The 23,585-nt window shown below is 36.9% G+C and overlaps 1 protein-coding gene across 3 annotated transcripts in view; it reads left to right on the top strand.

Annotated features, from left to right (window-relative positions):
* GUCY1A2 (guanylate cyclase 1 soluble subunit alpha 2) overlaps positions 1–23,585 on the top strand; it is a 413,705-nt gene that overhangs the window by 31,979 nt on the left and 358,141 nt on the right. For all 3 annotated transcript variants that reach the window (XM_082409921.1, XM_082409922.1, XM_082409923.1), the window contains exons 2-3: positions 2,819–2,880; positions 10,316–10,437. In XM_082409921.1, the coding sequence (XP_082266047.1) occupies positions 2,819–2,880; positions 10,316–10,437 (184 nt within the window). The remainder of the gene's footprint in view (positions 1–2,818; positions 2,881–10,315; positions 10,438–23,585) is intronic.

Below are 23,585 nucleotides of genomic sequence, written 5' to 3'. Positions count from 1 at the left end.
TTTGTACTCCTCCACTAGATTTTGAGACTCTTGAGGGTAGGAACCCACTGAACATAGTCATAACTATCATTTATTATGCACCTACTATGTACTAGTGACTTCGATTTAATTATTTCAATTAATTCCCATAAAAATAATGTACACATAAGGAATCATTTCAGATAGCTTAAGTAAACTGCCCAAGGTCATCTAGTTCGTGAGTAAGAGTTGGATTTTGAACTCAGTTTGATCTTAAATTCTCCGTTCTAAATCATCTTTCCAAACTCCTTCTTAAAGAAAAGGATAGATACAGATAAGAGGAATGGGATTTTGGCCTGTTGAAGGTTGGATGGAACTGGTATGGAGTTGCATTCTTAAAGAAAAGGAGAGAAGATCTGCAGATCTTCAGAGCCCTTGCTTTTCCTACTACCCTACACTGACTTGCATCACTGGCATACATGGACATTTAGTAAACGGACCCTACAACCCTCAAGGCAGAAGTCACCCCTTCAGAAGGCTTTGGCCCACGTGCAGGTCTTCACTTTGTGCTTTTTATTCATGTCAGAGAGGCTCAGATTATGTGAAGATGTCTCAGAATCAGGCAAACTCTGAAGAAGATTGTAGTGAATCCGTGGTGATAGTCCATGGTGAGGAGTCAGGTCTGTATTGAAGTCAGCCTTGGCTTTCTGAAGATCAGGGGATACTCTGCAGTCAGCCTCTATGCTTACAGTTCAGACCACCAGAATGTGCCCACTGGATCTGGCAAGCAGTAGGAAGTATATAAACCTTTATGAAGTTGAAACTTTGTTGAATGTGCCCAGAGAACATTTTCCATTTAATGTATTTGGAAACTATAAATATCATTCCTGCTGGGGAGTAAAAGTAATTGCTTCAGAAAAGAAAAAAGTCAGTTCTTTAAATGGCTTAACTCCTTTCACAAACATTTGCTTTTTTTAATGACTGGGAAATTACTGGTACAGGAAAATAAAATGTCCTTTGGTACAAATGAGTTCATTCTGGTCTTAACTGACCCTATGCACTCTAGTTCCTGCTTTCTGTTCCATATTTTGTCACCAGAGGTTATTGGAAGGATAATCCCTCTGTGGATTTTCACTGCTTTTAGGGCATGTTGCCAAAGAGAAAGTTATCTTGGCTCAGAAACTGCCAAACCAGTTCAGAAGGCTCAGATCCCAGGGGTACTGAGCCAGTGACTGATAATGACTTGATTTAGGTTGGCCATGGGTTGGGTTTTTAAAGCACACTTTTCATGTGTGCTAGGTTTGCTGTGTCTGCTTCACCCTCTTCAGATTTTTCAACAGACTCATTGCTTCTTGGGTCAGGAATGATTTTCCTTTCCTAGGCATGCTATTCTACTTTGATTCTATTCTTATGAACAGAAACATCTATACCAGTTTGGGACCTCATGTTCATCTTTTTAACCTAGTATAAAGGAAAAACAGCTGTTGAAAGAAGTTGCCCTGTATCTCTTTCTTTGAACACTTGGAGGCTGATTTCTCCTAAAATTAATTTCTGAAATGGCTTTTTTAAAGTGAAGAATATATCTGAGCTCTTAGATTTGCTCAGTGAAGATGTTCTCCTAAATGGTAGTGTAGAATAGTTCTCAGTGGATGCCCTTGATTTAATTGAAGCTCAGTTTCCTCAAGCTTTAAAATAGCCATTTCCTACCAAGGAGGATGTTGAAACTATTAGGTAGGGAGATTTTTACATCTATCCTGGACATTTTTCATAGAGAGGTATACATGGAAGAGGTTCAAGTGAACCCTGACAACAATCTCTGTAGTCTCCTTTAAATTACATATCTTTAAGACAATCTTTTTGAAGGATTAGGGATGGGAAATAAACTGATATTTATTAACTGCTTCTTAGGTAGCAGCATTGTGCTAGATGCTTTCTGCAGATTACCTTTTTAGATTTATCTAGGTTTGTGTGGTTAATTAGTGGCAGCCCACAAGATTACCAAACTACCATGCTGCTCTCACATCTTGAAGGGTCTGTGTCAGAGTCATTATAACCCCCCAAAATTCATCCATGGCTATAATAGATCAATGTTTTGATACGCTTTTTTTTCCTGCTTGATTAGAAGTTGTTATTATTTAAAAAATTCACACCCTTGCCACTGAAAATTTGGTTCTTATTATAATTTGTTAATAAAATCTGTGTTTTAAGATCTTTGAGTCACTTTCATGCCTCCCTAGGTCTGAGACTCCAAGATGAGGCTCTGTTGCCTAAATAAGTCTAGAATAATTCTTGCTCTGGGATTAAGAAACTCTGTCTCTAGCTGTCATGGAGAGGAGAGGATTATAAAATTCAGTCATGAGCTGCTTAGGTATTTTCCGAAGATCCCATTTCTTTCCCCAAACACTGTGGCCCCTCTTGGACACTCTAGAACCCTTGCTTGAAATCTCTTGAGGAAGTCAGGCTTGACCTGGGCATTACTCATCTTATTTAGTACACCCCTCTCCACTGCCCCCAATGTCTAGGTTTATTGTAGGCAGCCAATGAGTATTTTGTTGAACTTAATAGCTAGTACAAAAGCATTGGGGAAAATATGGCTAGGAAATGCTATCATATTTGAAATTGGGAAATTCTGGGTAATTGCTGAGTGCCTCATATTATTAGTTCCTGTGGGGAAAATACATGGCAGAATTCATGATGGGTTTATATTGTAAAATGAAAACTCTTATGAGATGAATCAGAAGCTACATATCTGCTTATGATACTCAGAATGGGAATGACACTGATTTGCTGATAATGTATTATTATTATTATTATTATTATTATTATTATTATTATTATTATTATTATTATTATTCTGTAGCCCCAGATGATACAGCAAACTCTCAGGAGGACATTGCAGTATTATGAACACCAATTTACTGGGTAAGTAAAAATTGATTTTGGCTATTATTGGGGACAAATTAAAGATAATTACTACACAGAGAACAGACCTGTGGTTGCCAAGTGGCAGGGGATAGGGTTGGGGGAGGGATGGAGTGGGAGGTTGGGGTTAGCAGATGTAAGCTATTATATATAGAATGGATAAACAACAAGGTCCTACTGTATAGCACAGGGAACTATAGTCAATATCCTATGATAAACTATAATGGAAAAGAATATATATAAAAAGAATGTAGATATGTATAACTGAATCACTTTGCTGTACAGCAGAAATTAACACAACATTGTAAATCAACTATACTCCAATTTTAAAAAAGGAGTTACTCAAACATAGCTGTTGAACATGTGGGCAACCAAGTCAACCTTATTGCATAGTGATTATGATCTCAGTGTGAAGTGGGAGCTCATAGGAGCCCCATGGAGTGATTTCCTTTAGTTTATTTATGTTGAATCCTTTTAAGTAAAATCCCTTTTGCTAGTGCTTCCCTTTTTCTTCCTTCTTGTGCTCCCACCCTCTCATTCTCATCCACTGAATCTCATATTTTGCCTTAGTAATATCATAAGGTTTATTGGTACCAACCAAGAGGCTTTAAATGGGATTTTAGGATCCTTCAGTAAAGTTTAATCAAATTCACTACAAGCTTAACACAGTTCAGTGAGAAGTATTTGTTTAGTTAGAGTCACATGCTACATATTTCCTTTATTTATTCCCCATTTCCTGAAATGGTTGTGGTATGATGTAAAATAAGAAGATTTGAGGTCAAAAGACAGGCATTCAAGACCTCACCAGGACATAGCACTTTAAAGTAACTTTATCCCTTTTAAAGGGTGATGATGATGGTAACAACTAAATCAAGGATTATATGTCATTACTAAATGAGGTAATTTTAATGAAAGTATTTTGTAAACAGGAAGCTCCAAATAAGTGTAAGGTATATCCTTGATTGGCTACGGCAGAAAGCAGTTGGCAAATACAAAAGCCTAAATTCACTTTCTGATGCAGTCTAGCTATTTAAATTAAATGTACAATGTACTACAACTATTTATCTTTGTAGAAGTTTAAGAAGTTCTGAGGAGTCAAGTTTCAAACCCTGGTACCTCTTGAAATGTTATGGGGAATCATTTAACATTTATGGGTAATAGTCATTACCATGGAGATCAAGAACATATTTTTGGCTATTAGGATGTAGTGTGATTTTTTTTTTTTTTTTTTTATAAAACAAAAGGGAAGAAAACTTAGTGGAAAAATAATCTCAGTACCGAGTAGAATGCCATATACTTTAAGTGCTTGATGATTATGTTAACTGTCATTTCAAAAGGAATTGCTCTGAAACTTTGTCATATCAATCCTCAAGAGTACAGTACTAGAAAAAACATATTATTTAAACTCATGAGATGGTTTTTAATTTGAGGCTATTTGTAGTTTTAAATGGTTTATTTTAAGGGAGATAAATAATGTCAAGTTAATCTCTTCCCACATACTCTAAAATAAAACTTAATCACTCTCATTGGACTTGCTGCTTTCAAATATGGTGTTTGGATTAAACTAGTCAATGTATTTAGAACAATTCCTGGTATGTGGTAAGCACCACATGTTGTTTACTCATATTTATTATCATCATTATTTTTAAGATTTTAATGACAATACCAGTAATGAAATGCAAATTATTTCTGGAATTATGAATGCCCTCTCCGTTTTGAAATCAAATAATGACTGATGAAATAGTCTTATTTGTGAACTAAATTATGTCTTCATGGCAAGTCAGAGTGGGAATCTTATAAATATGATCAAAATAGATAACTAAACTGTATTACTATAATCAGCAGAAAATTATTTTTTCCATTAGTAGGATGGAGTTCACTTTCATCTAAATAACTGCCTCAACTCTCCTCTCAATCTCTGTAGACATAGCCTGTGGTATTTCTTTGTTCATTGCCTAAATGGTCTTTCCCTAGTTCTGTTTATTGCAGACACAGTATTTAAAAAACAGACAGGATATAGGACTTTCATATAAAGAGGTGTCTTCATGTCCTACTGGTTCTAAGACCTAGTAGCATATTTTTGCTTGGGTGTTGGCTACCTTCTGAGGACTTGAAGTACCTTTGCTCACTGTCTTTTTCTGTGCTCATGCTGATGAAGATAAAAAGGGCCATGGTTTCTCTGTCCAGTGTCCTCTTTGCCTTTTGGAGTCCATCTTTCTGCTTTCAATTTCTTTTTTCAATACTGAAAAAGGAGAGCATCTATGATCACTAACACTTGGATTAAAATGTATTCACTCATATGTGTTGTTCCTCTTAAGAAAACACAATTTTATCTCTAACTGTGAAAAGGAATGTGTTTCTTACAGTTAAAGGGATTTCAGACAATTGTGAGCAAGTGCTGGAAAGTTTATTTTACATGTTTCTGGGGAGGTGAGGGTGGGAAAGAGGTGCTTTTCCTAATCCCTGAAATTGACCTTTGCCTAAAGCTTGTCTTGAAGTAATTCAGCTTTTAGGTGTCTTGGGTTGGATGATGAATCAGAATGGGTAACAGAGAGTAGGAGCTAGCCTTTTTCTTTTTAATTTCATAATTCAGTCTCCAACAGCTAACCTTCCCATCTTCCCTTTCCTCTGTTTTGATACTCTGCCTTTGGATCTGCATTATTTATCAGAGCTCCAGGATTGTATAGTCTTGCTCCTTAATTAATTTTTATACCGGTAGCCCATAGAAACTCTCTGAGGCTTTTTTTAGTCTCCAAGACCTAGCCTTGAATGAAGTGAGCAGCTGTTCAAAGGATCAGACAGATGGAGGATTGGGAGGGAGTAGCCGATGGATCCTCTTGTTAGGAAGTAAGATAGCCTCTCTGTACTTCAGCAACTTTATCTTTAAACATTTATTCTGTTCCTTAACTTATCCATTCACTTGTTCATTTATTTATTCATAGAGATCATTCAAGTTGGGAAAATAAGTGCTTAAATAATTTATTCATGGGGTATGATAAATCTTCATCTCTTCATCTCCACTGTCACCATGATCTCTCAGATAGAGATTCCTATCTAGTTTTCTGGCTTCTACTCCTGTAGTTTCTGATCATGTATGTCTGGGTGAGGCTCAAGAATTGGCATTTCTAAGGAGTTCCCAGATACTGCTGATTCTACTGGGCCAGGGATCATGCTTTGAAATCCCTGTTTAAAACCATATAATAACTTACTGTGATAGAATAAAATCTGAGCTATTCCTGTGATCTGGCCTCTGCTTACCTCTCTGATTTCATCCTATTCCACTCCCCACTTTTCACTCCACTCCAGCCACTCCAGCCTTCTGTTGGTTTCTCAACTATACCAAAGCTTGCTTAGCCTCAAGGTTTTGCACATACTATTTCATATACCTGGAATGCTCTGTCCCCAGATGTTTGCATGGATTATTCTTTTATACAGTTAAGTCTTTGTTTAAATGTCATATCCTCAGGAAGGTATGACACCACCTAAAGTAATCCTCAGTCCCCTACCTTAATTTCCAACCGCAGTGATTTTCTACTACATTAGTCTCTATTATCTCTCTTCATAGTACTTATCATTAGCTTATATTATCTTGTTTATTTTCTTATCTGGTTATTTATCTTATTTACTCTTATATTATTGTGTCTTTGTAAATGCTTGGTACATAGGAGGAACTAACAGTTTTTTGTGGGGAGGGAGGAGTGTGAATAAATGAATACATTGTACCCTAGAGGTATGTACACAGAGGTATGTATATAGTGGATAAAAGAGTAAATTATGCCTCGGAAAGGGGTGTAAAATGAGTAATCTCTAGGGTCCATTATAGTTCTAAAATCTACAGTTCTAGTATCCAAAATCCTTCTTTTTATGGCATAAATTATACTCATTTATTTGCATAGTTTTCCATTTATGCTTAATATTCTGCTACAGTGTGTCAGATTGACTTTGTGGTAAATTTTGATTGCTGTGTAAACTCTGCATATGCAGTTTTCTTCCCTCAATCTAAAATGAGAAAAGAGGGCCCTGACTGTTCATCTTTAGGTTAGCCTTTCTTTAACTCAAGCTTCTAGGGAATGGGCTAGCGTTGGGGGCAGTGTGGGGTGGGAAGAATAGTGAGAAGCAAAAGTGGTAAGTAGGAGACAGGCAGTGTTTACCTTAGGAATCAAAAGGAACTCAGGATTGAGGAAAATCTGGTTTATGGTGACAATTTTTTCTGATGACATTCTTGTCATTATCTTGTGCCCTTCTCTCTGTGCAGCTTTACTGTGTAGTATAGAGCAAGGGACTGCGAAAATATGCTTTGGAAGTAGACATACCAGATTTACTAGATTTAAAGTCAGGTTGTGCCTTTGAATGATCATGGGCAGATTACTTAACCTCCCTGAGTCTCAATTTTCTCATTTTTAAACATGGGAATAATAGCACAGTACGGGTGATGTTTAAATGAAATATTAATGATAATAATGTGGTAAGTCATATAATCAGCTTGGTATACATAGGTAATAAGTATGTTTGTTGAATTATAATTACCACTATTGTATCTGACTCTTTTGCACCTTAATTTTTGTTGATTGTCTTTCCCTTTATCCTCTTGCTGTATCCTTTACCTGTCCTCCTTGAGCCTTTAAAACTCTGCAATCATTTGTTTAGCATCAGGAGTTAAATATGCCCAGCTCATGTTCTAGCTACAGCTTTCTTCTTACAGAGAATTTGGATTTTTTAAAATCTAAATTTCTTCCTCCAGAGTGCCTAGTCTAACTGCTCTCACTCATGTTTATACTACACCACTCCTACTGGTCTTTAGCTCACAAAAATGGATTGCTATGGTAGGGAAGATAAAGCAGAGATTTCTTTAAAACTATGATTGGAAAATAACATGATCATCTTTCTGAGATGTAATTTTAATTCATTATATATTTTAAACATCAAAGTATAGAAAAATAGGTATTCAGTATCATGCCATTCATTTTATACTTTTTGCCAGAATGAGCATCGTTGTGCTAATATCACAGGTAGGACTGCTGCCAACCTCATATTGGTCTGGGACACCATTTCCTATAGTCATCTAAAGGTATATTATTACTCCATTTATCACTGTGGGCTCTATGTTTGTTTTATACAGCCAACCTCTGTTCTCTTTTTATTTTGACAGTTGAATAAGGATTAAGCTAGAATAATTTCAATAGGACGTTAGAAGTGAAATTAGGAGTGGGTTAACCCTGCTTATTCTGGGAAACAAGCTTCAGTGATATTACTTATGTTGTCATGGTCAGATTTAGTGGCTGTAAATGATTTTATCTAAAAAATGATGTAGCTTTTTTTGGATATATTTACATATAATATCTATCTTACTGAATAAAAACAAGTTAGATAAAATCTAATATCTATTGATTGCTCTCTGTTTCTGAGGTAATATACTGGGTACTTCATATCTGTTATTTTATTTAATACTAACAATCTATTTCATAGGATCACTGTATTAAGCTCATTTTTACAGAAGAGGAGATTGAGACTGTGAGAAAAAATATTTTGTTTAGGGTCACTCTGATTAAAATGGTGGAGCTTGATTTAAAAATAAATATTTGTCTGTGTTTAATGACTGTGCTCACCATCCCACCTTTTATTGAGTGATTCCTGCATTCTAGAAATTGTAGTAAGCATTTTGCTTAACTGGTTTATTGGAGTCTAATCTTACAAACATGAAACCCTTTTACTTTTTTCTCCCCAGTCATTTCAAACATGCTAGGATGAGCCCTCTTTGATACTACATTGGGCAGATTGCACTGTTTTCCAAGTACTTTCAGGGAGTATAAAGTCCACTCCAGACCAATTCAAATCTTCAATCTCATATCCAATCTTATTCTCTGTCCCTCTCTGCCTGGGTTAGACCTTGGCCAGAGGAACTTGGAATGCAATGTAGAGGTGATATCATGTATTATTGACTCCTCTGCTTTAGGCCAATCCTTTCTGGTTCCTTTCTCTTCTGATGTGTTGTATCAGGCATGAATAAAATGAGAAATAGTAGAAGCCTCGTTTACTTCACTGGTGGTTGTAATAATCCTCTCTTGGCTGTGATGCCCGCAGCAAGGTGCATGTACAGGCTCTGCCTTTACTGCTTCAGATGCCTCAGCTCCTGGCTCTGTGAATTTCACTCCACAGTCTTGCTAGTGTAATCCCTGCTCCTGGCTGCAGCCTCTAGATCGGGAAAGCAATAGGATGGGACACCCCCAGCTCACCTTTCTTTAGTGATATCTCCATATCACTAAATATGAATTTTCCCAATGGAAACCCATAGTTTTTGCCTTGCCAAATGGTAGGACTGTAGGCCAGTTCCAATTTGGCTCTATTTATTTTCCCTGGAATCTTCTTCCATTCAGTTAGGTATAGAGGGATGATCAGGAATTCCACCAACTCAGCAGATATTCACTGAGGAATGAGATACCTAAACCTCAGTCTCTATCAGAGTAGATCCCTCTTTCACCAACTGGTCCTCTGTAGGGAATATTCCCTTTCTCTCATTTACTTGTGTTTGTGTGTGTGTGTGGATGGGGGGAGAGAACAACAGTACTCTCCTCCTAGGCCAATAACTCATTCTTCTGATTATTTTCTTTCATATTTTTCCTATTCCTTGGCTTATGTATGCTGGTGGTGATGTGACAGTGGCAGTGACTATTTAGTCACTTCTTAAGTTCTGAAGGTGATGTCTGGTCTTCTTGGCTACTCTTTTGAAACATGGGAGCGTTTGACCCCTATTTTCTGCAGCTTTGGTGCCTTAGCTCTAATTCAGAGGAAACTGGAAAAGTTTCAGTCAACACAGGCATTTTATCAACACAGGCATTTTATCTTTAAGTCCTTGTAAGAACTCTAGGAGGTATCTCCATTTCATGAGGGAGGAAAGTTAGACTAACAGAGATTAGATTACTTGCCCAAAGTCTCACAGACAGAAAAAGGTAAGACCATGATTCAAATTCTGTCAGACACCAATTGCTTTATTTGCTTATTTGTTATCCATGCTAATTTCTTGACTGTAATAGAAGTTAAGATGTTTTTACTTTCAACACAGTTAGTGCCAACGCACCAAATTAGCACTGTTAATTATTCTTTTTCTAGGTAAATTCATTATAGAAACAAATTACCGGTAGTTATGAAGCACTCAAATAAAGAAACATTAGCTATACAAACTGATGTATTTTCTGGTTCTCATCATTTATTTTTTTCACACATTGCTTTCTTGTTAATGATTGCTTCCAGTTCCAGGTCCACATTGCTTATTCTGATGTTAGTGATGGGTTATGCCAGAAATTATGTCTTAAAGCTTCAGTTGTTTGAAAATGTCATTATGCTAAGAGCATAAACACATGCTTTTGTGTATGTATATGAGTGCATTTGCAGAGTCTTTTAGAAATTTCTCCATATACTAATTTTGTTTTCTTCTTAGTTATAGGGATGTAGAAAAGAATTTCTACAATATTTCTAACAGATGCTCCTATGCAGACCATTCCAACAAAGAAGACATTGAAGATGTCTCAGGAATTCTTCAGTGTACTGCTAATGTACTCGGTATAGTAACTATATATTTATAAGGTTGAGAGAGAATGAGTAAGGGGAAGGGGGAAAAGTAAAAAAGAGTAAATGTTTCATTTTCTATGAAAGAGAGATTTGGAGACCATGGTGAATTGAGACCAAGACCTTGTCTTCAAGTGACTTAGTTTCAATACTTCTGATGATATTTAAATGGAAATTACATGCATGCCATTTACTTGGAGACTGGAAAACATTACATTCCAGGCAAACTTTTCTAAATATTCATATCTGAGTATTATTAGCTTCCTGTAATCCATATTTCTCTGGCTCTTACTGTCAGTTAAAATTAGGGATCTTCCTCTTTTCTCAAAGTCCATGCTTTATTATTATTATTATTATTATTATTTATTCTACTATTTCTGGAATGCCTGGTTGGGGCTGGAGGGTGGCTCACATGTACTCAGAGTGGACTCTACAACTCAAAGGCAGTGAGGTAGGTCATCTATGGAAGTCTCTGCGCCCTGTTTATAGGGGTCGTCTACCTTGAAAATACTAGTATTTCTGACAAAGGGCTGTTTTTAGATGTTCCCAATATGATAAGGGATACTGTTATAAACTGCACTGAATCATGCAGCTATAAAGTACCATAAATGAGATGTCCTATCTTATGATCTGAAGTTCTTGGTGTGTGAGAGGTACATTGTATTATACACAAAGTCGATACCATAGCAGGAATATTTTTTGCTCTAATGTCTTACATAGTTTTCTGGGAAAGATACCTCTTTCAATTTTTTTGGAATCTTCTTTTTGCCTTAGAACTCAGACAGAAATCCATGGAGTTCTGGGGAGTGGTGGGGGGGAAAAGAAAATCTTAGTGACTGACTCCATACAAAACTCAGAATCACCTCTCTCAGAATCAGATTTTGGAGACTAGGAAAAACTTGTTTCCCTTTCTTTCCCTTTAGGGTAAGTATTTTCCCCGGAGACATCTGAGTCCCTCCTACAAACAGATTCCAGGTGACCTCAATGCATGAGTTTACCAGATTTTTCTAAACATATCTGACTCCCAGAGGCAGACCTGGCTTTAACACTCAAGCTGGGACTCCAGCTAGACATTGACTACATTTTCTTCCTAGGTAACTTTTGTAAGCATAAAATATTATAATAAGAACATGGACCTTTTGTGAGGGGAGGCATATAGATGTAAGTGGTTTGTCCAAGACAATAATGGGCAGTGAAAAGATGTACTTACCTCAATCTCAGTACAACTCCATGGATGTCATACTACACAAGTCAACATTATTATTGGAGAAGATAAGGGGTGAGAGTAAAGGTGGGGTGGGGTTGGGCATTACCCAAGAACTGTTTATAGTTTTCTGATTTTGTATTTCTCAGGACTCTCTCATAAGTGATATCTATTTCTTTTGACACATTGTGATTTTTGAAAGGGTGAGGTGAGATGATGTTCCACTAAGAGGGATGTATCAGGATCTTGGCCAAGGGATTTTTAATATACTGAAAAACTTCTCTTTAATTACTAATTTTCTAAATGATTCCCTGCCCTTCCTTTCCTTTCCTTTCCTTATGCTGCCTACTTTGAGAATCGCTGAGTTAGAGGGAGTAAGAGGTGTACAAGATGATGAATATGTAAGAAGTACTAAAGACTTTTTCTGAACTGTGACTTGGAAATAAGTGTACACAATTCCTACAAGAAACTCTAGGTCAGACAATTTGATATAGTAAACACCAGGTGATACTGTTGGCCCAGCATAGCTTAGTTGATAGATTAAGTTAGTGAGTGAAAAGAACAGCAGGCAGTATGCTACCTGATGGTATTAGGGAAAGAGTAGTTTTTAAATAAGTACTTATAATTTAGAAGAGGACTGTATAACAGGGTTTAGATTTCCATAAATATTACATTTTTCTGGAAAACAGACATTAGGTCTAATTTTTTTCCCTGTAAGTAATGATGGGTTGTTCTCAAAATGTAAAAAGCACAATCTTGTAAATGACTGCCTCCTGTTCACAAGACGCTGGCATGTATCCAACAGGTGATTATGTGCCTAAGACGTAGCTGTTCTCTTAACTTATGTCCTATCATAATTCTTGAAATATAGACTGAGGACAAAGATGACAGCTTTACTAGTCATATTCAATGTAAGCTTTATTTTTATTTTTAACAAGTCACGGAAGTATGATTAATCTTGGTTTGCTTAGCTCTCACCTTTTACAAAGAATTACATTTAAAGTCTTCTGTGCAATCATTTATGCAAATGCAAAAATTGATTAACTCACTGAAAAGAAAAACACCATAAAGAAAGAGGACCTGTTCTGAGTTGGGGAGTTTAGCATGGAGAAATAGAGTTTCAACGAGTTTAAGAAAAATGTTGATGCCTGGAAGCCCTCTCTGTGGATGCCAGAGGGCAGTTTTCCAACTCTATGATTTATATTTACCAGCTTTGGGTGGTATGGTTAGAATACTAGTGGATTGGATTTGAGGGATACATATTTCTCTCACCTTCTTAACATATTACAAGGTTATAGTAAAGACTAGAATTGTGTTTGTTCACTCATCTGAATGTTATTTATATTTCACCTAGCATCAAAAAATATTTAAAGCCATAGGTCAGAAAATATGATCAGAGTAACAAATTTTTCTCCTTTCAAAATGACCATCTCTATCTACTTAGTAAAACTCTAGGTAGTTTGATCATTTACCAGCTCTTCAGGTTGAAGTTTGAGTTAAGTGGTTGGCATGGAATAAAAAGAGAAACCTGAAGAGAAGGAGAAAGCTTGTTGCAGAAGACCGGTCATGCTTCTGTCATGCATTTGTTCCATTGCCTCTTCCCTAGGACTCCCTGGAAACATGCACATTACAGAGTGGTTTATGCCCTCTGTAGTAATGGTAAAGAACTATTTCTAGACATCAAAATTTTTGTCATTGATTTTCTTTTGTTGGCTTAGAAACCAGTTGTTATATTGTCTCATTATTTACAAATTAGGGATATTAAGTACAGACTATTCCTTATTTTGGTGCTCTGGCATTCACTGTGATAATGCAGTACAGTACTCTAAGGAGGTTTTTAAACTCTGGAAAAAAGAATATACAAAGAGAGATAGTTGTGAACAATGCCCTCCCTGCTGGAGGCTTTTAGTGTTAAACGTACTGCTTTATTTAGTACATCTTTTGCATACCAAAATGATCTTCTAATTTTAGTTGTTTGAAAAATGTAAGCCTTTTCCAGGCATAATCTGCAAAGCTCACTTTTAGCTCCAATTAAGTAAAAAAATGTGTTTATAGTCTTATGAGGTACAGCATTGAGTATTTTCTTGGAAATTGTAACAGTTGATTGGTACAATGAAGCATCTATGCTAAAGCATTAAAGGGTGTATACTGTGTTTTCTGCTGAAGTGTTGCCACCTGATCCTATATCTTGGATTTAGGTAATGTTGGGGAAAGGAAGACAGAATTGAATAGGGAGACTTAAGGGAGAAGGATGATATATTGCTTAGCTCCCTTTGCGTAATACAATTTAAAATAAATGAGGATTATGAGGATTTCAGTTTTAACAGGTTTTGATACTGTTAAAGGGGTTGTGGGTGTTTCATCAAGAGCCATAAGGTATAGATGGTGTAGGATAAAGTCATTCCACAGTAGGACAGAAATCATATAGAAATGAGAGATCTAAGGTAATTCCTCTACTGATGAATTATAGCAAACAGAGGTTTACTATTTTAATAAGCGTCAGTTATTTACTAAGTATTAACAAAGCATAGTTTTACACTGCCTTGGCTAAAGTGCATTTTCTCTCAAAATAATTGGTGAAGGACATGAATTGTGAAAGAATATTCATTAAAGTTTTTTTCTGTTTTAAAGGTCTTCTGTTAAAGTGGGGCTTTATTGTCTCCAAAAAGTCAGCATGTAAAGTCAGTGTCAGAATAATGTTTTCATGAGATTATTTGTTGGGAAAGTGCTAGTGAGGAGAATGGAGTGGATGAACTTTGGTGCATATACCTCACAATAATTTTGTGGTAGACTCTGAAATACTGTGAAACCTGAGCTCCCTATAAAGTGCCACTGATTCCAGAATCATTAGCTGGTATGGAACTTTCTGTTGCCACTTGTTTTTATATAAGCAATAGTTTATTGCTTACATGTTGACTTGTATGTACTTTTCTGGTTTTATTGTGATTTTGAATGTGCACTTGACAACGTTTTAATTGGCCATAAAACTGTGAAGAGTTAGTTAGCCTTACTTTAGGGTTAATATTACATGAGGGTTTCTGTAGGATAACTCTAAAACGTGTAATTGTTTAGTGAATTAGAATATATTTAACATATTTAGAATATTGGAGAACTAGTTGGTGCAAAAATCACTTATCATTTTTATAGATGAATTAATATTGATAGCAATAAATAAATTCTGCCAATATAGTTCTTTTTTGGGGGGGACAAATGGTGTTTTATTTATTTTTTTATTGAAGTATAGTTGAGTTACAATGTTGTGTTCATTACTGCTGTGCAGCAAAGTGATTCAGTTATACATATACATATATTCTTTTTTTAATATTCTTTTCCATTATGGTTGTTTTTTTTTAAACACCTTTATTGGAGTATAATTGCTTTACAATGGTGTGTTAGTTTCTGCTTTATAACAAAGTGAATCAGTTATACATATGTTCCCATATCTCTTCCCTCTTGCATCTCCCTCCCTCCCACAATCCCTATCCCACCCCTCTAGGTGGTCACAAAGCACAGAGCTGATCTCCCTGTGCTATGTGATTGCTTCCCACTACCTATCTATTTTATGTTTTGTAGTGCATATTTGTCCATGACACTCTCTCACTTTGTCACATCTTACCCTTCCCCCTCCCCATATCCTAAAGTCCATTCTCTAGTAGGTCTGTGTCTTTATTCCCGTCTTGCCACTAGGTTTTTCATGACCTTTTTTTTTTCCCCCTTAGATTCCATATATATGTGTTAGCATACTGTATTTGTTTTTCTCTTTCTGACTTACTTCACTCTGTATGACAGACTCTAACTCCATCCTCCTCACTACAAATAACTCCATTTCACTTCTTTTTAAGGCTGAGTAATATTCCATTGTATATATGTGCCATATCTTCTTTATCCATTCATCCGATGATAGACATTTAGGTTGCTTCCATGTCCTGGCTATTGTAAATAGAGCTGCAATGAACATTTTGGTACATGACTCTTTTCGACCTATGGTTTTCTCAGGGTATATGCCCAGTAGTGGGATTGCTGGATCATATGGTAGTTCTATTTTTAGTTTTTTAAGGAACCTCCATACTATTCTCCATAGTGGCTGTATCAATTTACATTCCCACCAACAGTGGAAGAGTGTTCCCTTTTCTCCACACCCTCTCCAGCATTTATTGTTTCTAGATTTTTTGATGATGGCCATTCTGACCGGTGTGAGATGATATCTCATTGTAGTTTTGATTTGCATTTCTCTAATGATTAATGATGTTGAGCATTCTTTCATGTGTCTGTTGGCAATCTGTATATCTTCTTTGGAGAAATGTCTATTTAGGTCTTCTGACCATTTTTGGATTGGGTTTTTTGTTTTTTTGTTATTGAGCTGCATGAGCTGCTTGTAAATTTTGGAGATTAACCCTTTGTCAGCTGCTTCATTTGCAAATATTTTCTCCCATTTGGAGGGTTGTCATTTCGTCTTGTTTATGGTTTCCTTTGCTGTGTAAAAGCTTTGTAGTTTCATTAGGTCCCATTTGTTTATTTTTGTTTTTATTTCCATTTCTCTAGGAGCTGGGTCAAAAAGGATCTTGCTGTGATTTATGTCATAGAGTGTTCTGCCTATGTTTTCTTCTAAGAGTTTGATAGTGTCTGGTCGTACATTTAGGTCTTTAATCCATTTTGAGTTTATTTTTGTGTATGGTGTTAGGGAGTGTTCTAATTTCATACTTTTACATGTACCTGTCCAGTTTTCCCAGCACCACTTATTGAAGAGGCTGTCTTTTCTCCACTGTATACGCTTGCCTCCTTTATCAAAGATAAGGTGACCATATGTACGTGGGTTTATCTCTGGGCTTTCTATCTTGTTCCATTGATCTATGTTTCTGTTTTTGTGCCAGTACCATACTGTCTTGATTACTGTAGCTTTGTAGTATAGTCTGAAGTCAGGGAGCCTGATTCCTCTGCTTCATTTTTCGTTCTCAAGATTGCTTTGGCTATTCGGGGTCTTTTGTGTTTTCATACAAATTTTGAAATCTTTTGTTCTAGTTCTGTGAAAAATGCCAGTGGTAGTTTGATAGGGATTGCATTGAATCTGTAGATTGTTTTGGGTAGTAGAGTCATTTTCACAATGTTGATTCTTCCAATCCAAGAACATGGTATATCTCTCCATCTACTTGTATCATCTTTAATTTCTTTCATCAGTGTCTTATAATTTTCTGCATACAGGTCTTTTGTCTACTTAGGTAGGTTTATTCCTAGCTATTTTATTCTTTTTGTTGCAATGGTAAATAGGAGTGTTTTCTTAATTTCACTTTCAAATTTTTCATCATTAGTGTATAGAAATGCAAGAGATTTCTGTGCATTAATTTTGTATCCTGCTACTTTACCAAATTCATTGATTAGTTCTAGTAGTTTTCTGGTAGCATCTTTAGGATTCTCTGTGTATTGTATCATGTCATCTGCAAACAGTGACAGCTTTACTTCTTCTTTTCTGATTTGGATTCCTTTTATTTCTTTTTCTCCTCTGATTCCTGTGGCTAAAACTTCCAAAATTATGTTGAATAATAGTGGTGAGAATGGGCAACCTTGTCTTGTTCCTGATCTTAATGGAAATGGTTTCAGTTTTTCACAATTGAGGATGATGTTGGCTGTGGGTTTGTCATATATGGCCTTTATTATGTTGAGGAAAGATCGCTCTATGACTACTTTCTGCAGGGCTTTTATCATAAATCGGTTTTGAATTTTGTTGAAAGCTTTCTCTGCATCTATTGAGATGATCATATGGTTTTTCTCCTTCAATTTGTTAATATGGTGTATCACATTGATTGATTTGCGTATATTGAAGAATCCTTGCATTTCTGGAATAAACCCCACTTGATCATGGTGTATGATCCTTTTAATGTGCTGTTGGATTCTGTTTGCTAGTATTTTGTTGAGGATTTTTGCATCTATGTTCATCAGTGATATTGGCCTGTAGTTTTCTTTCTTTGTGACATCTTTGTCTGGTTTTGGTATCAGGGTGATGTTGGCCTCGTAGAATGAGTTTGGGAGTGTTCCTCCCTCTGCAATATTTTGGAAGAGTTTGAGAAGGATAGGTGTTAGCTCTTCTCTAAATGTTTGATAGAATTCACCTGTGAAGCCATCTGGTCCTGAGCTTTTGTTTATTGGAAGATTTTTAATCACAGTTTCAATTTCAGTGCTTGTGATTGGTGTATTCATATTTTCTATTTCTTCCTGGTTCAGTCTCGGCAGGTTGTGCATTTCTAAGAATGTGTCCATTTCTTCCAGGTTGTCCATTTTATTGGCATAGAGTTGCTTGTAGTAATCTCTCATGATCCTTTGTATTTCTGCAGTGTCAGTTGTTACTTCTCCTTTTTCATTTCTAATTCTATTGATTTGAGTCTTCTCCCTTTTTTTCTTGATAAGTCTGGCTAATGGTTTATCAATTTTGTTTATCTTCTCAAAGAACCAGCTTTTAGTTTTATTGATCTTTCCTATCATTTCCTTCATTTCTTTTTCATTTATTTCTGATCTGATCTTTATGATTTCTTTCCTTCTGCTAACTTTGGGGTTTTTTTTGTTCTTCTTTCTCTAATTGCTTTATGTGCAAGGTTAGGTTGTTTATTCGAGGTGTTTCCTGTTTCTTGAGGTAGGCTGTATTGCTATAAACTTCCCTCTTAGAACTGCTTTTGCTGCATCCCATTGGTTTTGGGTCGTCGTGTCTCCATTGTCATTTGTTTCTAGGTATTTTTTTATTTCCCCTTTGATTTCTTCAGTGATCACTTTGTTATTAAGTAGTGTATTGTGTAGCCTCCATGTGTTTGTAGTTTTTACAGATCTTTTCCTGTAATTGATATCTAGTCTCATAGCGTTGTGGTCGGAAAAGATACTTGATACGATTTCAATTTTCTTAAATTTACCAAGGCTTGATTTGTGACCCAAGATATGATCTATCCTGGAGCATGTTCCATGAGCACTTGAGAAAAATGTGTATTCTGTTGTTTTTGAATGGAATGTCCTATAAATATCGATTAAGTCCATCTTGTTTAATGTATCATTTAAAGCTTGTGTTTCCTTATTTATTTTCATTTTGGATGATCTGTCCATTGGTGAAAGTGGGGTATTAAAGTCCCCTACTATGAATATGTTACTGTCGATTTCCCCTTTTATGGCTGTTAGTATTTGCCGTATATATTGAGGTGCTCCTATGTTGGGTGCATAAATATTTACAGTTGTTATACCTTCCTCTTGGATCGATCCCTTGATCATTATATAGTGTCCTTCTTTGTCTCTTGTAATAGTCTTTATTTTAAAGTCTATTTTGTCTGATATGAGAATTGCTACTCTAGTGTTTTTTCATTTCCATTTGCATGGAATATCTTTTTTCCATACCCTCACTTTCAGTCTGTATGTGTCCCTAGGTCTGAAGTGGGTCTCTTGTAGACAGCATATATACGGGTCTTGTTTTGGTATCCATTCAGCCAGTCTGTGTCTTTTGGTGGGAGCATTTAATCCATTTACATTTAAGGTAATTATTGATATGTATGTTCCTATTCCCATTTTCTTAAATATTTTGGGTTTGTTATTGTAGATGTTTTCCTTCTCCTGAGTTTCTTGCCTAGAGAAGTTCCTTTAGCATTTGTTGTAGAGCTGGTTTGGTGGTGCTGAACTCTCTCAGCTTTTGCTTGTCTGTCAAGGTGTTAATTTCTCCATAAAATCTGAATGAGATCCTTGCTGGGTAGAGTAATCTTGGTTGTAGTTTTTTCTCCTTCATCACTTTAAATAGGTCCTGCCACTCCCTTCTGGCTTGCAGAGTTTCTCCTGAAAGATCAGCTGTTAACCTTATGGGGATTCCCTTGTGTGTTATTTGTTTTTTTTCCCTTGCTGCTTTTAATATATTTTCTTTGTATTTAATTTTTGATAGTTTGATTAATATGTGTCTTGGCGTGTTTCTCCTTGGATTTATATTGTATGGGACTCTTTGCTTCCAGGACTTGATTAACTATTTCCTTTGCCATATTAGGGAAGTTTTCAACTATAATCTCTTCAAATATTTTCTCAGTCCCTTTCTTTTTCTCTTCTTCTGGGACCCCTATAATTCGAATGTTGGTGCATTTAATGTTGTCCCAGAGGTCTCTGAGACTGTCCTCAGTTCTTTTCATTCTTTTTTCTTTATTCTGCTCTGCAGTAGTTATTTCCACTATTTTATCTTCCGGGTCACTTATCCGTTCTTCTGCCTCAGTTATTCTGCTATTGATCCCGTCTAGAGTATTTTTAATTTCATTCATTGTGTTTTTCATTGTTGCTTGGTTCCTCTTTTTAGTTCTTCTAGGTCCTTGTTAAATGTTTCTTGCATTTTGTGTATTGTCTTTCCAAGATTTTGTATCATCTTTACTATCATTATTCTGAATTCTTTTTCAGGTAGACTGCCTATCTTCTCTTCATTTGTTAGGTCTGGTGTGTTTTTACCTTGCTCCTTCATTTGCTGTGTGTTTTTCTATCTTCTCATTTTGCTTATCTTACTGTGTTTGGGGTCTCCTTTTCACAGGTTGCAGGTTCGTAAATCCCGTTGTTTTTGGTATCTGTCCCCAGTGGCCAAGGTTGGTTCAGTGGGTTGGGTAGACTTCCAAGTGGAGGGGACTAGTACCTATGTTCTGGTGGATGAGGCTGGATCTTGTCTTTCTGGTGGGCAGGTCCACATCTGGTGGTGTGTTTTGGGGTGTCTGTGGCCTTATTATGATTTTAAGCAGCCTCTCTGCTAATGGATGGGGCTGTGTTCCTGTCCTGCTAGTTGTTTGACATAGGGTGTCCAGCACTATAGTTTGTTGGTCATTGAGTGAAGCTGGGTCTTGGTGTTGAGATGGAGATCTCTGGGAGATTTTCATCGTTTGGTATTACATGTAGCTGGGAGGTCTCTTGTGGACCAGTGTCCTGAAGTTGGCTCTCCCACCTCAGAGGCACAGCCCTGATGCCTGTCTGGAGCACCAAGAGTCTTTCACCCACACGGCTCAGAATAAAAGGGAGAAAAAATAGCAAGAGGATAAAATAAAATAAAGTAAGATAAAATAAAATAAAGTTATTAAAATCAAAAATAATTATTAAGAAAAAAATGTTTAAAGTAAAGAAAAAAAAAAAAAACGGACGGACAGAACCCTAGGACAAATGGTGAAAGCCAAGTTATATAGACAAAATCTCACACAGAAGAATACACATACACACTCACAAAAAGAGGAAAAGGGCAATAAATAATATATCTTGCTCCCAAAGTCCACCTCCTCAATTTGGGATGATTTGTTGTCTATTCAGTTATTCCACAGATGCAGGTACATCAAGTTGTTTGTGGAGTTTTAATCCCCTGCTTCTGAGGCTGCTGGGAGAAATTTCCCTTTCTCTTCTTTGTTTGCACAGCTCCCGGTTTTAGCTTTGGATTTGGCCCCTCCTTTCCATGTAGGTTGCCTGAGGGCGTTTGTTCCTGCCCAGACAGGACAGGGTTAAAGTAGCAGCTGATTCGGGGGCTCTGGCTCACTCAGGCCTGGGGGGAGGGAGGAGTACAGAATGCGTGGTGAGCCTGTGGTGGTGGAGGCTGGCGTGACGTTGCACCAGCCTGAGGCACGCTGTGTGTCCTCCCGGGGAAGTTGTCCGTGCATCACGGGACCCTGGCAGTGGGGGGCTGCACATGCTTCCAGGAGGGGAGGTGTGGATAGTGACCTGTGCTTGCACACAATCTTCTTGGTGCCGGCAGCAGCAGCCTTAGCGTTTCATGCCCATCTCGGGTCTACGCTGATAGCCGCGGCTCACGCCAGTCTCTGGATCTTGTTTAGGCGGCGCTCTGAATCCCCTCTCCTCGAGCTCCAGGAAAGAAAGAGGCACGAAAAAGTCTCTTGCCTGCTGGGCAGCTCCAGACCTTTTCCTGGACTCCCTCCCACTCGCTGTGGTGCACTAACCCCTTCAGGCTGTGTTCACGCCACCAACCCCAGTCCTCTCCCTGCGATCCCACTGAAGCCGTAGCCTCAGCTCCCAGCGCCCTCCCACCCAGGCGTGTGAGCAGACAAGCCTCTTGGGCTGGTGAGTTCTGGTCGGCACTGATCCTCTGTGTGGGAATCTCTCCGCTTTGCCCTCCGCACCCCTGTTGCTGCGCTCTCCTCCGTGGCTCCGAAGCGTTCCCCCTCTGCCACCCACAGTCTCCGCCCACGAACGGGCTTCCTAGTGTATGGAAACCTTTCCTCCTTCACAGCTCCCTCCCACTGGTGCAGGTCCCATCCCTATTCTTTTGTCTCTGTTGTTTCTTTTTTTCTTTTGCCCTACCCATGTACGTGGGGGAGTTTCTTGCCTTTTGGGAGGTCTGACGTCTTCTGCCAGCGTTCAGTGGGTGTTCTATAGGGGCAGTTCCACGTGTAGATGTATTTCTGATGTATCTGTGGGGAGGAAGGTGATCTCCGTATCTTACTCTTCGGCCATCTTCTCCTCTCTCCTCCATTATGGTTTATCATAGAATATTGAACAGAGTTCAATATAGTTATTACTGTAACTTGGTAACTGATCAGTTTTCTCTTTCGTTAAAAGTAAATTAAAAGTAAATAAAAAGTAAAAAGTGTCAATATTTTAATGAGGTGAATTGGAGTTAGGGTGGCTGAAAGGGAACTGCTTTATTAACTGATTTAATAATGATATTATAATGTAGTAATTTAGAGCAAAGACTAGAGCCAGATTACTTAGTTATGAAAACATACTTACTCGCTGTATGAACTGGAATAAGTTACTTAATCTTTCCATACTAAATATTTCTCATTTGTAAAATGGGGATAATATAATTACATACCTCCTAGAGTTGTTAGGAAGATTAAATAAGTTAATTTATATACAGTACTTATAGCAGCCTGATAAATAACAAATGCTGAAGTGTTTGCTCGTATTATTGAATATTCACAAAATAATGTTTGCATCAGAACTGGGAGGTCAATATTCTCCCTTTTATAGTTGAGGAAACATATTTTGAGACATTAACTTGTTGCTAAGTTCCTTTGTCAGTGCTGACAAGCCACAAAAGCAGGATTTAAATCCAGGTCAGTCTGATTCCAAACCTTTCCCTGCTTCATGCTGCCTTCAAGGGTCATTGGACTAAGATTGACTTTACATCACACCTCCAATGCTAATTACACAAGTCTTTCTAGTTCTCTGAATTATGAAAGTTGTCATTGTATTGCATTTTACTTAGTTCATTACTACTTTAAAGTGTACTAGGGATACTTGTTTGCATAAGGATAGTATCAAAAAAGTTTGGTTATTTATCATTAGTATTAAGGAGAATGCAGTTTCCTTGTAATTTGAATCATTTACAGGTTAGATTTTTTTTTAGATTTCAGGTGTTGACAGTGCAAATTAAGGGTGACAGTGTTTGGCTCATGACACACACATGGTTTCATAGTGATGCTGTAGTAAACCCTATGCCAGTTCTGTTGGCCACAAGATTTCAAGCTGATTTGGTGACTTAATTTAATATGTTAGATGTCATTGGCCTAGCACAAACCTTGCAAAAGGCTGTATTTACAATGCCATTGATTTTTTTTTAATGGTTAAGCTTAGGAATATTGTCAGAGTATCTCATTTAAGAATTTAATAATTTAGGCATTATTAAATTTAGGAATTTAATAATTATAAAATTATTAAAATTATTAAATTTAGGAATTTAATAATTCCTAGTAGAGAATTGAGTAGTGATTCTATGTAAATTAAAAATAACTTCTGTTTTCTGCTCTTTGCTTGAATACTTTTTTCTGAAATGATTAGATGTAGTAGGTAGGCCTGAAAAGGAATGAGACCACTGAGTGTGAACACTGCCTCCAATATGTGTAAAATTATAAAACATTTAAATATAAGCTGATCCTTAAATTATGCAGACCAGTTTTAGAAGATACAAGTATATTGAGAAGAAATGTAGAGAGCTTTCTTTACTCCCCTAGATATT

The sequence above is a fragment of the Balaenoptera physalus genome (genome assembly GCF_965194825.1).
Source record: "Balaenoptera physalus genome assembly, chromosome: 10".
Taxonomy (NCBI): Eukaryota; Metazoa; Chordata; class Mammalia; order Artiodactyla; family Balaenopteridae; genus Balaenoptera; species Balaenoptera physalus.
This window is presented reverse-complemented; position numbering and strand designations above follow the sequence as displayed.